We start from the raw sequence: 18,215 nt of genomic DNA on the forward strand, positions 1-18,215 counted from the left end.
ATTGGAGGCCTAGGAGGACGAGGGAGGAGCCGCATGGCGGAAGCTGCCCTGATGCAGAAGAAGGAAAGAAGACACAGGAGCCGCTGCCCTCTGGCCATAAAAGCCCACTGCCGGCTGCCTGTAGGAGCCTGAAACCTCGACCGCTACCCGCCGCCCATAGAAGCCCCTAACCCGCCCGCTAACCACCGCCTGTAGTAGCCCCGAACCATCCCACTGCCTGCCACTTGTAGGAGCCTGTATACCCACCCGCAACCTAGATGGGGTAAGGGTGTCAGGGGGAAGGTGACACCAACCGTCCACCCACCAACCGGAGGGGGTGGTTGTTTGCTGCCCCCCCTCCCAAAAAAATAAATAAATAAAACAGCTACCACTGGCTCAAACGTAGGAGAGGAAAAACAGCACAGGTAGCCAATTCGTTGGGCTACAGTACTAAGGAGCATGCTGAAGGAGGAGAGAGCAGAGTGACAAAGAGATGAGCTCATACTGTATGTCTAGCAGGACTGGGAATAAAAGACCAATTTTTTTAATCAACCACTCTCAATGAGTGATTATTGGTAAATCAGTACAAACCAGAATTTTATTATCAAATACTAGAAATACAGTATTTTAAACTTTACTAAAAAAGTACCCTAAAAAAAATTCCACACACACTACAAAACACGCACATCCGCCTCACTCACATACAAAGGCTTGGTGACCCAAGGATGTCTATAATAGGTGATATCCTCTAATGTGCCTCTGAAGCAGCCGGCCTGTGTTCAGCAAAACCGGTCAAGCATGCAACCACTGAACACCTCCCCTCGTCCTGGAGGCGAGCTTGGGAGGAGGGGATGAGGGAGCTAGAGAGCAGGAGGTCTTGAGAGGAACGAAGAGAACGATTAGTTTGCTATTTAGAGACTAGACTAGTGATGTTGCTGGAGGCTAAATTGTGGATGGCTTTGTACGGAGTTGTTAGTATTTTGAATTTAATTTGTTGGGTGAGCGGAAACCAGTGGAGGGATTGACAGAGAGGAGTAGCAGACACAGAGCGATTGGTAAGGTGGATGAGTCTGGCAGCAGCATTCATGATGGATTGAAGAGGTGATAGACTATGTAGAGGTAAGCCAATGAGTAGAGAGTTTCAGTAGTCGAGGCGAGAGATGACCAGCGAGTAAATTGTGCTTTGTGGTGTCATTTGTTAGAAAGGGGCGTATTTTTTCGATGTTGCAGAGGTTGAGGCAGCAAGATTTGGACAGTGATTGGACGTTTAGAGTCCAGGACTACATCTAGAACCTTTGGCATGTGGGGATGGGCTGATAGTTGTGCCATCAATTTTGACAGCGAGATCAGGGAAAGAGGCACGTGGGGGAGGAAAAATTATAAGTTCGGTTTTGGATAGATTGAGTTTGAGGAAGTGGAGTGACATCCAGACTGATATATCTGATAGTAAATTAGTGATACGTGAGGAGACTGAGGGAGTGAGCTGAGGGGTAGAGAAACAGATTTGGGTGTCATCAGCATAGAGATGGTATTTGAGCTGATGTAGAATGATGGGGTACTATTCCTACTACTGATTGCAATGATGGGGCACTATTCCTACTACTGATTGCAATGATGGGGCACTATTCCTACTACTGATTGCAATGATGGGGTACTATTCCGACTAATGATTCCAATGATGGGGCACTATTCTGACCACTAACTCCAATGGTGGGGCACAATTCTCACTACTGTCTCCAGTTATGGGTCACTATTCTTTCTACTAGCTCCAATGATGGGGCACTATCCCTACCATGTTTCCAATGATGGGCCACTATTCCTACCACTGACTGCAATGATGGGGCACTATTCCTTCTACTGATGCCAGTGATGGGGCACTATTCCTTCTAATGACTCCAATGATGGGGCAATATTCCTACTACTGACACCAATAATGGAGCACTATCCCTCCCACTGACAACAATTATGGGGCATTCTTTACTCTCACCGATGCCAAGGGATTTTCTACTCCCACTGGCCACATTTCGGCTCCCTTAAGGTCTTTTTTCAGAAACTTTGGAGACCCCTGATCTAGAGGATCCCCGTTTAGAGATAGTTTTATACTGTATGTCTGCTGCTTCTCTTGTCACTATCTAATCACAGACCTGTAAGTGTCCTGAAATAAAGCAGACACATCAGTTCTTATGCCGTGGCAGACAGGGGCTGTGCACAGTAGCAGAGCTGTGCTAATTTCAGGACAGGGTGGAGAGAAATACAAATTCTTCGGGAGGTAAAACAGCTCCCATATATGAATTTTATCAGTGTATTTAGCTTGTTTGCCTGGATGCCCCTAAAAAGGTTCCAAAGCCCATGTCTCAAACCAATCCCCTTATTTCTCTAAGCAGGACAGAAGCCTGCATCCCAAGCCTCTCCCCTTACATCTCTAAGCAGGACCATATCTTGCTTCCCAAGCCTCTCCCATTACATCTCTAAGCAGGACCATATCTTGCTTCCCAAGCCTCTCCCATTACATCTCTAAGCAGGACCATATCTTGCTTCCCAAGCCTCTCCCCTTACATCTCTAAGCAGGACCATATCTTGCTTCCCAAGCCTCTCCCATTACATCTCTAAGCAGGACCATATCTTGCTTCCCAAGCCTCTCCCCTTACATCTCTAAGCAGGACCATATCTTGCTTCCCAAGCCTCTCCCCTTACATCTCTAAGCAGGACCACATCCTGCTTACCAAGCCACTCCCCTTACATCTCTAAGCAGGACCATATCTTGCTCCCCAAGCCTCTCCCCTTACGTCTCTTAGCAAAACCAAATCCTGTATCGTAGGCCACTCCCCTTATTTCTCAAAGCAGGACCAAAGGCTGAATTCCAAGCCACTCCCCTTGTTTCTTTAAGCAGGACCAAAGCCTGCATCCCAAGCCACCCTCCTAATTCTCTAAGCAGGATCAAAGGCTGCGTCCCAAGCCACTCCCCTTATTTCTCTAAGCAGGATTGACGCCTGCATTCTAAGCCACTCCCCTTATTTCTCTAAGCAGGATCGATGCCTGCATTCTAAGCCACTCCCCTTATTTCTCTAAGCAGGATCAAAGGCTGCGTCCCAAGCCACTCCCCTTATTTCTGTAAGCAGGACTGAATCCTGCGTCCCAAGCCACTTACCTTACTTCTCTAAGAAGGAACTAATCCTTTATCTTAAACCTCCCCAAAGAGGGAAGGTCGTACATGCAAGGACTGTCATTACAATTGTTTGTGCAAATAAACCCGGATAACGTGATGTCATTGGTGTGCGGCAGCTTTTTACTTTCTTCCAATCTTTATTTAAAAAGCTAAGGATTGCTTTGCAATGTACCAAATGCATAGGTCAACTTTTTTGGGGGGAAAGATAATATAGAGGTGAACTAAACCTTTAAAAAGTACATTTATTAAAGTCCATTTAAGACCATTTCTAAGACCTCCGTGCATGTAAAAGGGGGTTAAAAAAAAATAAAACTGTTGTGATAATGCTACTAGATTACAGCATACTGTATATATGTTATCTTTTTCTTAGTTACACTTTATAAAGCTGATGAAAAAAACAGTTGATGTTTTGGAGAATCTTGCTCTTATCAAGAGCCTGTTGTCACTTTAAGTCCTGAAGAAGCCATAGAATTTGGATATACCGGATATATTCTGTTAAGAAAATTTGCTACTTTGTCTTTGTTATTTTGGTCACAAATGTTCCCTGCTTGTCCAAGATGACATCAATAAGATTGGGTTTGAGTGGGCAAGTAGTAAATAACTCATTTATGATGTATATTTTTAGGTGCAAGTTAATTTTAGATTATATTACAGAAGGAGTGAGAGTACAAAGTATAAATAAAACATTACTTGAGTAAGAAAGTCCAATTAGATCCATGGACATCAACAATAAAAAGACATCAACATACAGTAAATCAATGGAAATAGATATTGATTGTGGTATTGACCGTCGTGTGTATTTTACAGCTCCCCACCAGGTGACGTTTTCATTTGATGCGGGAAATGGACCAGTGGAGGTTTCTTTGCAGTCCGTCACGGCCTTAAATGATGGTCAGTGGCATCACGTTAGAGCTGAGAGGAATATTAAGGAAACCAGCCTTGTTGTGGATAACCAGCCCAGGAAACTGGTACAGACCCCGTTCGATGGGCGCCTCCGACCGCTGCTGAATGCTCAGCTCTATGTGGGTGAGTCCAGAGTGTCTGCCAGACATTTCTAATCAATTCACATATTGGGAATATTCCAGAAGAGACTTTCTATTTCCATATCTCATTTTTCTTTTTACCTAGCTTCTCCCTTTTCTTTCTTTCTCTTTCCTTTTCCCTTCTCTTACCTTTCCTTTTTCCCTTCCCTTTCTTTTTTCCATTACTTTTGCTTTCCTTTTTCCCTTTGCTTACATTTCTTTTCCTTTTCCCCTTCCCTTCTCTTTCTTTTTCTTTTATCTCACCTTTCATTTTCCCTTTTCTTTTTCCCTTCCCTTCCATTTCCTTTCCTTTTCCCTTCCATTTCTTACCCTTCCCTTTCTTTTTCTTTTCCCTTACTTTTCCTTTTCCCTTAGCTTTCCTTTTTTCCTTCTGTTTCCTTTTTCTCATCCCTAACCTTTCCTTTTTCCTTATGCCGCGTACACATGAGCGAATTGTCCGGCGTACTTAGTCTGGCAAACAATCCGGTGGATAGTCCTTGGCCATGGACTTGGCCACACACGGACACACAGAAAGTCCGGCGTTTGCTAGCGCGATGACGTAAAGCACGTGCGACGGGACTAGAAAAAGGAAGTTCAGTAGCCAATAGCTTCCTTTTTCGTACTTGCTTCTGAGCATGCGTATTTCTTAGTCCGCCGGACTAGCATACTCACAAACGTATTGTCCGCTGAAACCCAAGTCTGGCGGAAAGATTGGACTGCAAAACTACTTTCTAAGTCCGCCGGACTTTACGCTGGAAAAGTCTGCTGAAGCCCACACAAGATCGAATTGTCCGCTGAAATGCGTTTCGGCCGAGTAAGTACGCCGGACAATTCGCTCGTGTGTACGCGGCATAACCCTTACTTTTGCTTTCTCTTTTTTCTTCCTATACTTTTTATTTCCTTTGTCCCTTCCCTTTCCTTTTTTCCCCTACCTTACTTTTTCTTTCCTTTTCCCTTCCCTTACTGTTCCTTTCCTTTACTTACCTTTCCTTTTCCCTTTCCTTTTTCTCTTTCCTTTCCTTGAAACCTTTCCCTTTTCCCTTTCCTAATTTTTCCCTTTCCTTGAACTTTTTCCTTTTCCTTTTCATTCTTTCCTTTTCCTTCCTTCCTTTTTTCCTTCCTCCCTTTTCCTTCCCTTTCCCCTTCCTTTTTCATTTTCCTTTTCTTTTTCATTTTCCTTCCTTCATTTCCTTCATTTCTTTTGCTTTTTTCTTCCTTCCCTTTCCTTCCTTTTACCTTCCTTTTTCCTTTTCCTTTTCCTTTTCCCGTCCCTCTCTTTCATTTTTACTTTCTCTCGGTGCATAAAAGCTGTTTGTTTTCAGCCCTTCAGTTAAAGAGGGTGAAGACATGCAGCTATTCTCGGAATACAATTGATATGAAGTGGCCACGACACTGAGTCATATGCCAGAGAAGCAGAAATAAATATCTCTTCCTGAATATCAAACTTTCACATTCTAAAATTAGAAAGTTGAACATTTTAATAACATTCTCAGACATAACTACTGTACATGTGCATGCAAAGCATCTACAAATTCTGAGCCTTTAAATGACTGAATGTAAAGTGAACCTGTACTTAGTAATAGTCTATTTCAGGGGTCTCCAGACTTTTTCTAAACAATGTGGCAGTTTATTGCCCATGAAATTTTGGGGGGCCGGACTGTGGCCAGTGGGAGAAGAAAATGTCCTGGTGTTAGTGGGATTGAACAATGCCCCATCATTGACATTAGAGGGAGTAATAAAGCCCCAAATTTGGTATCAGTGGGAAATATGATGCCCCATCATTGGTGTCAGCGGGAGGAATAGTACCCCATCATTGGTGTCAGTAATAGTGCCCCATCATTGGTGTCAGTGGGAGGAATAGTGAGTTGAGTTGAGTTGCGTTGCATCGCATCTTGATATAGTGCGGTTCTTTACCCCGTAGGGTCCTGCCACGCTTACAAACGCATGCACATATAGACATACTAGTGTCAATTTACAGACAGGATCCGATTAACCAGCATGTCTTTGGACTGTGGGAGGAAACCGGAATACCTGGAGGAAACCCACGCAGGCACAGGGAGAACAAGCAAACTCCAGGCAGATGGTGTTGTGGTGCCCGTAGTGCCCCCACATTGGTGTCAGTGGGAGGAATAGGGCCCCATCATTGGTGTCAGTGGGAGGAATAGGGCCCCATCATTGTTGTCAGTGGGAGGAATAGTGCCTTACATTTGGTGTCAGTGGGAGGAATAGTGCCTCATCATTCGCATCAGTGGGAGGAATAGTGCCACATCATTGGTGTCAGTGGGAGGAATAGTGCCACATCATTGGTGTCAGTGGGAGGAATAGTGCCACATCATTGTTGTCAGTGGGAGGAATAGTGCCACATCATTGGTGTCAGTGGGAGGAATAGTGCTGCATCATTGTTGTCAGTGGGAGGAATAGTGCCACATCATTGGTGTCAGTGGGAGGAATAGTGCCCCATCATTGGTGTCAGTGGGAGGAATAGTGCCCCATCATTGGTGTCAGTGGGAGGAATAGTGCCACATCATTGGTGTCAGTGGGAGAAATAGTGCCCCATCATTGGTGTCAGTGGGAGGAATAGTGCCACATCATTGGTGTCAGTGGGAGGAATAGTGCCCCATCATTGGTGTCAGTGGGAGGAATAGTGCCACATCATTGTTGTCAGTGGGAGGAATAGTGCCACATCATTGGTGTCAGTGGGAGGAATAGTGCCTCATCTTTGGTGTCAGAGGGAGGAATAGTGCCACATCATTGGTATCAATGGGAGGAATAGTGCCTTACGGTTGGTGTCAGTGGGAGGACTAGTGCCCCACCATTGGTGTCAGTGGCAGGAACTATGCCCCGTGAGGGTGGGGGGAATAATGCCCCAAGGGCCAGATAAAAGCAAGCAGAGAGCTGTAGTTTGGAGGCCACTGGTCCATTTTATTTCTGTTCAGCTTGTTCTTACCTTTTTATTCCCTTCCAAATGACCTTGTTTGCCTTCTAAAGTGTTGTGACCGGGTTTAAACAGCATTCTCAACAGCTGGTTCAAGTACTGTGACCAGCCACTTACTATCTAAACACCTAATTATTCATTGATTTTCATGTCTATTTATTTGTTTTTTTTCAATCCCCAGTGAAGTATGAGTATGGCTCTGAAATGTGTTTGGCTTTTGAAAACAATTTGTCTTAGGCTAGAAAAAGTTCTGTAAAATGTTTTGGTGACCTCCCATCATCGCTATCCTCAGCGCATTGCTGTCGGAGCCTAACCATGACATTGTGTTCTGCAGGAGGAACGGTGTCCAGGCAGAGGGGTTTTGTGGGGTGTATCCGCTACCTCCAGCTGAACGGACAGACCTTGGATCTGGAGGAAAAGGCCAGAGTCACTCTAGGGATCAGGCCGGGCTGTCCTGGCCACTGCAGCAGCTATGGGAACTTGTGTCACAACAATGGCAAGTGTGTGGAAAAACGCAAGGGATATATCTGTGACTGCACCAACTCCGCCTTTGAGGGATCTTACTGCAAGAAAGGTGAGGTGTGCATTTACCATTGGTGGAATAAAGCAAAATGAGTCAAGACAGGTGCACCGTTTCTGCTGCCTGTAGTTCAGTATGTGGGCCGAGGAGCACAAGAGTAGTCAGGATAACGAAGGGTCCTTTCATCCAAAGTATGTCATTTGTGCTACTTGGGGATCATCGAAGGTCACATTCTGTGAGATTTACTTTTTTTCTGTAGTTATAGCAGTCGGTGTCACTGAGAAGATCCAAAATGTTGGTGCTGTCACTGGAACGGCAGTAGATGGCACATCTTCCAATGGGGAGACCTGTTTAAGTCCAAGCTGCACTTCCATACCGGGCCTATTCTGGCACTTCTCTCCTACCTGTAAAAATCATCATTTTTTTGCTAGAAAATTACTCAGAACCCCCAAACATTAAAGGTTTTTTTTTTCTAGCAGACACCCTGCGCATGGTATTTGCGCAATAATTTTTTTAAACTCCTTTTTTGGGGGGAAAAAAACGGTTTCACTAATTAAAAAATAACAAAACAACAAAGTTAGCCCAATTGTTTTGTATAATGTGAAAGATGATACCTAACGTGTCATGCTTTAAAATTGCGCACACTTGTGGAATGGCGCCAAACTTCGGTACTTAAAAATCTCCATAGGTGATGCTTTGAAAATTTTTACAGATTACATGTTTAGAGTTACAGAGGAGGTCTAGTTCTAGAATTATTGCTCTCGCTCTAATGCAGGCGGCGATACCTCACATGTGTGGTTTGAACGGCGTTTACATATGTGGGCAGGACTTGCGTGTGTGTTCACTTCTGAGCGCAAGCTACCGGAGACAGGGGCATTTTACTTTTTTTTTTTTTTTTTTTTTAACTTTCTTTATTTATATCACATAGGTCCAGTAGGGGGGACACAATAATCACAAGAGGCAACAGAGACTCAATTTCTTACATAGATATATCTTATATCCTATAAAACATATTCCATTTTCCTCTTCATTTATATGAATTAAACCAAGTTATTCTATCTACACATTATGTCTTCCAATTTATATATATTTCTCTATTTGTCTTTTTACATTTTAAATTTTTTTGTTTTACTTACTTTTTTTATTTTTACGCTTTTTAAAAAAAAAAAATTTTCGATCACTTTTATTTTTTTATTTTTTTTAATACAAACTTTTATTGAGAGAGATAACAGAAAAAAGTAAAACAGCTCTGTTACAAAGTATATGATGAAAACAATCTCTTAACACAATATCAATGACAGTATGTGCAGATTCAGCTACTTGAGATAGATCACATAGTTATTCGACATAAGGTGGTATCAAAAATGGGTAGCAACTCAGAACTGTCTATAGCATGGGATTTGTGTGAGAAATCTCGGGCAGGAAGAGACTGGATACACCAGATGCTATTTGGTCGTTATCGTGCTGCACCGTGGCCCGAAGGGCTATTGCTGCTCATGTTAGTGAAAGTACAGTCCGTGTATATGAAAAATTAACATAGAGCTTAATAACTAGTAGAGAAACAACAACTAAGGAAAAAAACAGTAGGTTACAGGATACATGGCTAAGATAAGCAGTAGCTCAAACCGCTTCCTGAGGGGATTTGTAACCGAAGGTAACATGAGTAAAGGGGAAGATCAGGGGGTCCACAACTTCCATTTCAAGTCATAGATGTGCATGGTGTCCATGATAGTATGGAATATTTTTTCCATGAGTTGGATAGCAGAGATTCGCCTAAGAACCTGATCCCAGGGGACTGCTGGGGTACGCCAGAATAAGGCTATGCACCAATGGATCGCACTGAACAGTGTGTGGGCAAGTTTGTGTTCTGGGGGAGCGGCCCCGGGGATATCCGCAAACAGAAGGCCCATCTGGTGAGTGATAGTGATCCGTAAACCAGTGAGCCACAGGCCCCTCAGGGCGGCACAGCTCCAAAAGATATGGAGGTGTGTCCCTCTCTCCAGGCACCCCCTAAAGCAGTTCTCAGAAATGGTGGGGAAGAATTTGTGCAACTTTGCAGGTGTATAGTACCATCTGGTATGCAGCTTCACTACCGTTTCTTTCACCGCCACCGACCTAGTGCATTTATGCATGTTTAATACCCTAGTGGACCATTCCTCTGGAGTCGCCACCAGTCCCGTTTCCTTCTCCCATCCAATCATTGCAGTAGACTTGTCAGAGAGGCCCAGTCCACCTAAGTAGTCATACATCAAAGAAATAGTGCCTGTGCCTCTAGATTAAGGGCCACATAATGCTTCAAATGTGTTCGTGGGAATGGCCCCTGGCCTGGGAAAATGGGAGTCGAAAAAATGTCTGATTTGGAGGTATTTAAAAAATTCTGATCTGGGCATGGAGTGAGAGGATTGTAGGGACAAAAAAGAACGAAACACTCCCCCTGACTGAAGGGAGCTTAAGGTAATCAGGTCATTCGACATCCATGTTGTGAAGGCATGAGGATTAGGGAATGCAGCGGGAAATGAGGGGTCCCCGATAAATGTGGCCCACCTAGGGAAGGTAGGAACAAGGGAGTATTTTGTCCTATATAAGGACCAGAGGGGAGATGTCCTTAGAGCGAATTATCGTGGACCATAGCAAACCGGGCAAGGAGTATGGGGCAATAGATATCCTCTCAAAAGAGAGAGCCAAGTTGGGGGGACATGCCACTGGGCCATTTGGGCTAGCCTAGCTGAGAGGTAGTAAAGCCATAGGTTAGGTAGGCCCAACCCACCTCCAACCCAGGGTCTATATATCATCTGTTTGCCTAGTCTGGGTTTCTTGTTATGCCATACAAAGTTGTTCACGTCTCTCTGTATACGGTCAGTGGTTTGGTGGGAAACATAGTTGGGTAGGGCTCTAAAAAGGAACAAAAGTTTGGAAAGTATCAGCATTTTTATTGCCTGGATCCTACCAAGAAATGTAATATTGAAGGGGCTCCAGGTGGTAATAAATTGCCTGATGCGGGTAAATGCTGGGGGGTAGTTCGCCAGGTATAGTTTATGGAGGGAGGGTGCCAATTTGACTCCTAAATATGGGAACCCTTGATCTACTATAGAGATACCAAAGTCATCGATCACTTTTATTTCTATTGTAAACATCCCTTGTAATAGGAATGGTGTGTGACATGTCCTCTTTATGTAGAGATGCAGGGTCAATAAAACCCCACATCTCTCCTCCAGGCTGGAAAGCAAATTCACCGATCTCATGCTGACAGCCACGATCGCGGCTTTGTTTACATCCGGATACTGGCCTCTGACGGTCATAGAGATGACTCGTGACCATCTGATCACCAGAAATCTCTATCGTCGTCATCCGGCACCGGCTGATTCTTTCTCCGGGCCCCCAATGGCACGGGAGAGCCCGGAGAAGCACCGGATGGCGGCAGGAGGGGGGGATGTCCCCTCCCGTTGCCTATAAGAAAGATCAAGCGGCAGAACTGCTACTATGATCATTCTTATTGTGCACAAAATCGCTGGCTGGAAAGAATGATATCTGTATGATGCCTGTATCATCATTCAGATACCCCCCCCCCCCACAAAGTCAAGGACGTTATTTTACTATGGCCCGGTATTGAAGTGGTTGGGTATTTCCCTTATTTGATCCATTTCCCTCCCTGTTGTGTCTTCAAGACAAGAAGTGGTGGTAAATCTCTTGAATGGGATGAAAAAATAAATAAAAAATGAAGGATATTGACCACTTCCCAACCATCCATGTATCTGGTACGTCACTGGACTTCAATTGGTTATATTGGGATGATGCTGGTGTTCCGTCAAAACCGGAAACCCATCAGATTTGGTAACGGACATCACGTTCTGTCACGGCTATCTTGGTACACCCCACACTCTTCCGCAGTAGGCGGCAAGCGGACATCTTTTTACGCCTACGGAAGTCTTGCATTTCACACTTACTTTTACCAGTAAGCTGAGCTTATATAGTGAAATACAGGATTTTGAAATCCGTCAGACTGTTTTGATGTTGAATTTTTAAAGCAGTGGCAGTTTACTGTTAAAAATATGTTTACTGTTAAAAATAAGTGTGAAATGCATGGGTGTAAACAAGATGTCCCAACTTCTGACTGTAGCCTTACTGCGGACGAGTGTGGGGTGTACCAAGATGGCCGTGACAGAACAGCCACTTCCATTACCTACTCTGATGGGTCGCCTAATCTGACGGAACACCTGCAGCTGCACCAGTAGGCATCATACTGGTACCGTTTTTTTTTAGAGCCGGTGGTCAGCTCTTTTGTAAAAGCAATCATAGCAGCTAGCTAGCTGCTAGATTACTTTTTCAAGCAACGGGAGGGGATCTCCTGTCCTCTTGCCTCCTTCCATGGCTTTAACGGGATCTCCCGTCCCACCGGGAGACCCAATCGACCAGCCGCCACTTCCGTTGGCTGATCGTGAAGCCAAACAAAGACCAGTTTGGCTCTGAGCTACAGTAACTCGGAAGCGATGACCTCACATCACTTCCGGTTTTCTCTGGATATAAACGGAGACATTTTCAAAAATCAGAAGCATGCAGGCACACCGATTTTGGTGCTTTTAAGAGCAGAGGAAGGATCTGGGCTCTTTTAGATCCCAGATCTCTCCATGAAGAGGACCTGTCCCCGCCTAAAAAAAAGGGATGTGGTGTCGGATTGTTGGATTCACCTTACAGTTTGTGGCTCCTGATGCCTGTTTGACTGGAGTTCACGAATTTCAGTAAGCAAGTTTAACCCTTTTTGGGTGGCGGATATGTACACCGTGGTGATCTCCTAAATGGATTCTTTACAATTTCCCTTCTTAACAGACATGTGCAATTTGTTTTGTTCCAAATTCGTTTTTTAACAAATTTTTACAAATTGGTTCATTCGGAAATATCTGAATTAACTAAAACCCGTTTAATGAATTTTTCTGAATATTCGCAAATTAGAATATTCAAAAATGTTTAAATTCATAAATTGAATTTGAAAATGTGAAAATTCGTAAATTTAGTAAATTCATAAATTAGAACATTTGAAAATTTGATAATTCATAAATTCAAAATTCATAAATTCGTAAACTTTTAAATTAGAGAATTCGTAAATTCATAAACTGGTTGAACTAGATGTCTTTTTTCAACCTGACTAACTATGTAACTATGTAACTATAAATTCGAAAATTCGAAAATTTGTAAATTCATCAATTAGAACATTTGAAAATTCAAAAATTCGTAAATTAGAATATCCGTAAATTTGAATATTCGAAAATGTCTAAATTCATTAATTCGTCAATTTGAAAATGTGAAAATTCTTCAATTTGAAAATGTGAAAATTCTTCAATTTGAAAATGTGAAAATACATAAATTAGTAAATTTATAAATTAAAAATTCGAAAATTCAAAATGTATAAATTTATAAATTTGTAAACTTGTAAATTAGAAAATTTGTAAATTCATAAATTCATAAATTCAAAAATGTGAAAATTTGTAAATTCATCAATTAGAACATTTTAGAACTCAAAAATTCGAAAATGCGAAAATTATAAATTCATAAAGTCGAAAATGTAAAAATGAGTAAATTCATAAATGTTGAAATTCGGAAAATTTAAAAATCTGAAATACTAACTAATAATAACTTAACCATCACTTTAAAAAATCATTCGTTTTTTTGTTTCATTTGTTTTTTTATCATTTTATCATTCGTTATGATCGCAATTCGTAAATTTGAAATTTGAAATTCCAAAATTCTTAAGCTCGTAATTCAAAAATCCGAAAATAAGAAAGAAAATCTGAAAATTCGAAGAATAACTAACTAACGAACTAACTTTTAAATTATAGATATTGGAATTTCCTTTCAAATTTGGTGAACGTAACGATATGAATTTATCGGAAGTTATGAATTATCCAAAATAATGAATGCCGTATCTATAAACATATGGAACATAACAAATGAATAATAATAATAAAAATGTTTTATTATTGTTATTATTACTATTTATTATTAATTTGTTCCATTCATTTGTTTAGATGCGCCATTCGTTATTTCAGATAGTTCGTAATTTTGGATAAATTTGCATTAGTTATTTTCACTAACAGCCAAATTTGAAAGGAAATTCCAATACCTATAATTTAATAGTTAGTTAGTTCGTTATTCTTTTTCGAATTCTCTTATTTTATTTCTTACTTTCAGATTTTCAAATTATGAATTACGAATTTTTTTAATTGTCGAATTTACGAATTGCGATCATAATGAATGACTCGAAAAAATTCAAACTAAACCTATGAATGACTTGAAAAATTCATACTAAAATGTATGAATTTTTTGGCAGTACACATGTCGGCTTCTCAACAATCAAGCTGAACACCGGTAGTTTTTAATCTATGGACTTTTTTTCTTTATTGATATTCAAGCACATTCTATAGACTTTTTTTCACATACTTTTTTTTGTATATTTGCACTGTATGCACTTGCCACTTTGTGAGTTTATATATTGTGTTATGTGTTGAGATTTACCATTCACTTTGCACTAGTCACTTTATCAAAATTTTAGCGCAGCACTTTTTTCCTTTTAGTCATTTACTAACCGTTCGTTGTTTTTTTTTTTTTTTTTTTAATGAGAGTGCATAGATACAGTATATATGTTTAAGAATTCTATCTGTATTTCTATTTTTTTTCTAGAGGTTTCTGCAATGTTTGAAGCTGGGACATCGGTCACCTATGTTTTCCAGGAGCCGTATCCGGTGTCGAGGAACGCCAGTGCTTCAGCCTCAGCGATATACGCCGATACGGTGATTTCTAGGGAAAATATCGCTTTCAGCTTCCTGACAGCTCAGGCTCCGAGCCTCTTACTCTTCATTGACTCCTTCTACCAGGACTACCTTGCCGTACTTCTCTGTAGGAATGGTGAGTCTTTTACATTTTGAGGCGCTCCCCTCTTCCTCAGACCCCCCCCCCCAACATCACTTCAATAAAAAGATATAAAAAGATAATGGGCAAGGCTGGTGCACCCTCTGTTTTTGTTTTTCTTTGGGTTTCCCCAGTCCTTAGGGGGCAGCAAGGTCTCGCAAAAGTTACAGTTGTTGACGATCCAAGGTCCATCATTGCAGGAACATCTATCTTGGTCCGCACATTGCATGAGTATCCTGATGACTGGAGCAACGTCCCTGATATAGACATCATGTGAAAGAAAACAGAGTTCAGAGTGCTGCCTTGTTCTGCTCTCTCTGGCAGTGTTTAGGCTCAATTCACAAAGCTTTTACATAAAAGATAGGGTTCTTTATTTATACTTTTTAAATCTCATTGGACACAACTAAAAATAACTGCCACTTTTTTTAAACTAAGGATCCTTATCACAGTGGTTAACCACTTATGGACCGCCCCACGCATATATACTGTGGCAGAACGGCCCTCCAGCACGAAAGCACGTACCTGTGCGTGCCACCGGCCATCTGCTGTGACAGCGGTAGCCAATCGGCGGGTCCGGCGTATGCGATGTTCCCCGAGACCCACCGATCGTTGACAGGAGAGGCCGAACAGCGGTCTGTCATAGAGGAAAGTGGGGATCTTGTGTTTCTGCTAAGCAAACACGTATCTCTGTTTTCCTCCAGTTAAGCCACTCCCCCCCCCCCCCAGTTAGAAATCACTCCATAGGAGCACACTTAACCCATTGATCACCCCTGATGTTAACCCCTTCCCTGCCAGTGTCATTTACACAGCGACAGTGCATTTTTTACCACTGATCAATGTATTAGTGTCACTGGTCCGCAAAAAGTGTCCCAAACTTTTCGACGGACTAGGTCCAACGGTCTTCCCGACGGACTTTCTGAACGAACGGACTTGGCCACACATAATCACACCAAAGTCTGATGGATTTGAACGTGATGACGTACGACTGGACTAGAATAAGGAAGTTCATAGCCAGTAGCCAAAAGCTGCCCTAGCGTCGGTTTTCATCCGTCGGACTAGCATACAGACAAACTGATTTTTCGACCGGACTCGAGCCCGTCAGAAAGATTTGAAACATGTTTTAAATCTAAAGTCCGTCTGATTTTTAGACAGCAAAGGTTCAATGAAGCCCACACACGATCAAATTGTTTGATGGATTAGTTCCTTCGGACCTTTGCTGTTGAAAAGCCCGGTCATGTGTACGCGGCATTAGTGTCTGATTTGTCCTCCGCAATGTCACAGTCCCACAAAAAAACGCTGATAGACACCATTACAGTAAAACCTTGGATTGTGAGTAACACACTTTATGAGCGTTTCGCAATACGAGCTATTTTAAAATAAAAATCCTGACTCAATTTGTTGTCTCCCAAAACGAGCAGGGTTCAAGCCACTGGGGTGTGCAGTACCGTATGTAGCCAGAGGTGCGGGGGCGCCGGTGATGCTCAGAGATGCTCAGAGACACTCAGAGACGCTCATACACTCGGAGACACATGCAGTACTGCATACACCAGCAGTCACTGCGGAACGAATTATCTGGGTTTCCATTGATTTCTATGGGGAAATTCGCTTTGATATACAAGTGCTTTGGATTACAAGCATGCTACTGGAACGAATTATGCTGTAATCCAAGTTACTACTGTACTAGTAAAAAAAAAAAAAAAATTCTATAACTCTATCCCATAGTTTGTAGACGCAATAACTTTTGTGCAAACCAATCAATATGCGCTTATTGTGATTTTTTTTTACCAAAAATATGTAGCAGAATACATATTGGCCTAAATTGCGGAATAAATTTGATTTTTTACATTTTTTTTTATTGGATTTGTTTTTATAGCCGAAAGTAAAAAATATTGTTTTTTTTTTTTTTTTTTTTAATTGATGCTCTTATTTGTTTATAGCGCTAAATCAAGTGATCAAATACCATCAAAAGAAAGCTAAATTGATTTTATTTGGGTACAGCGTTGCACGACCATGCAATTGTCAGTTCACTTCAGCCCTGGAAGATTTGGCTGCTCAATGACCAGAGCATTTTTTGCAATTAGGCACTGTGTCGCTTTAACTGACAATTGCGCGGTCGTGCGACGCTGCACCGAAAACAAAATTGATGTCCTTTTTTTCCCACAAATAGAGCTTTCTTTTGGTGATATTTTAACACCTCTGCGGATTTTATTTTTTGTGACATAAACACAATTTTGAAAAAAGAAAACACGATAGTTTGTACTTTTTGCTATAATAAATATCCCCATTTTTATTTTATTTTTTAAAAAGAAAATGTTTTCTCACTTTAGGCTGATATGTATTCTTCTACATATTTTTGGTAAATCAAAAAATCGCAATAAGCGTATATTGATTGGTTTGCGCAAAAGTTATAGTGTCCATAAAAATAGGGGATAGATTTATAGCATTTTTATTAATATTATTTTTTTACTAGTAATGGCGGCGATCTGCAATTTTTATCTGAAATGCGTCATTATGGCAGACACATCGAACACTTTTGACACATTTTTGGGACCATTGGCATTTATACAGCAATCAGTGCTATAAAGATGCACTGATTACTGTAAAAATGTCACTGGCAGGGAAGTGGTTAACACTAGGGAGCGATCAAGGGGTTAAATGTGTTCCCTGGGTGTGTTTCTAACTGTAGGGGGAGGGTCTGACTTAGCCCTTGTACACACGGTCGGAGAATCCATCGGAATGTGTCCTATCGGACCGTTTTGTCGGATAATCCGACTGTGTGTGGTATGCATCGGACTGTTTCCGTCTGAATATCCGTCAGACCCAATTTTCCAACTTGTTGGAAATATTTTCCGACAAACTGGTCCAATCGGATATACTCCCATCATGTGTAGAGAATTTTGATCGGACAAAGTGCCATGCATGCTCAGATCAAATTCCTACACCAAAGCTATTGGCTACTAGCGTGAACGTAGTCCCGTCGTAACGAAATAACGTCATCACGTTCTGAACGATCGGATTTTCTGACAACTTGGTCCGACCGTGTGTATGCAACAGTTTTGGACACAATCCGTCGGACAAAATCCAACGGATTTGGTTGGCAGAATGTCCGACCGTGTGTACAAGGGCTTAGAGGAAATGAGAGATCGTGATTCCTAGCTATTAGCAACTCACGAACTGTCTCTCCTCACAGAACAGAACAGGGATTTGTTGTGTGTTTACACACACACGTCCCTGTTCTGCCTCTCGTGCCCGCGATTGCTCGTGGCTGGCGGTCGTGACCGTCGGCCATGAGCATCGGCACCCTCACAGTGCGGCGGACGCGCATGTGCGCTTGCTATCCCGCTTAAAGGCGCCAGCGTACAGCTACGAAGGCTCGCGGAAGATCATGCTGACCTGCCGCAGCATAATGATGGTGGCTGGTCAACAAGCGGCTAAAGTAGTGCAGTGCCGTATTGCAAAAAATGTCCTGGTCATGAAGGGGGGGGGGCGGGTAAACCTTCCAAGGCTTAATTGGTTAAACTCTGTGAATTGAGCTTTTTGTGAGTAGAGTTTGTGGGATCTAGAGAAGATTATGCACAACGGGCAAAGTTATTGGAGTTGTTGTTGTGGCACGGTATGTACCACAGTTCTTCGAAATTAGGCAGAAGACATGAAAATGATATTTATTGATCAATGGTAGCATCCAATAGCCAA

General features: G+C 42.1%; 1 protein-coding gene across 1 annotated transcript in view; it reads left to right on the forward strand.

Moving 5' to 3' along the window:
- Positions 1 to 18,215, forward strand: part of LOC143925079 (contactin-associated protein-like 5) — a 591,832-nt gene that overhangs the window by 428,872 nt on the left and 144,745 nt on the right. The window contains exons 15-17 of the mRNA XM_077449666.1: positions 3,953 to 4,171; positions 7,437 to 7,676; positions 14,295 to 14,519. Coding sequence (XP_077305792.1) covers positions 3,953 to 4,171; positions 7,437 to 7,676; positions 14,295 to 14,519 — 684 coding nt within the window. The remainder of the gene's footprint in view (positions 1 to 3,952; positions 4,172 to 7,436; positions 7,677 to 14,294; positions 14,520 to 18,215) is intronic.

The sequence above is a fragment of the Lithobates pipiens genome, unplaced genomic scaffold (genome assembly GCF_037356315.1).
Source record: "Lithobates pipiens isolate NorthernLeopardFrog02 unplaced genomic scaffold, aLitPip1_a1.2 Scaffold_22, whole genome shotgun sequence".
NCBI lineage: Eukaryota > Metazoa > Chordata > Amphibia > Anura > Ranidae > Lithobates > Lithobates pipiens.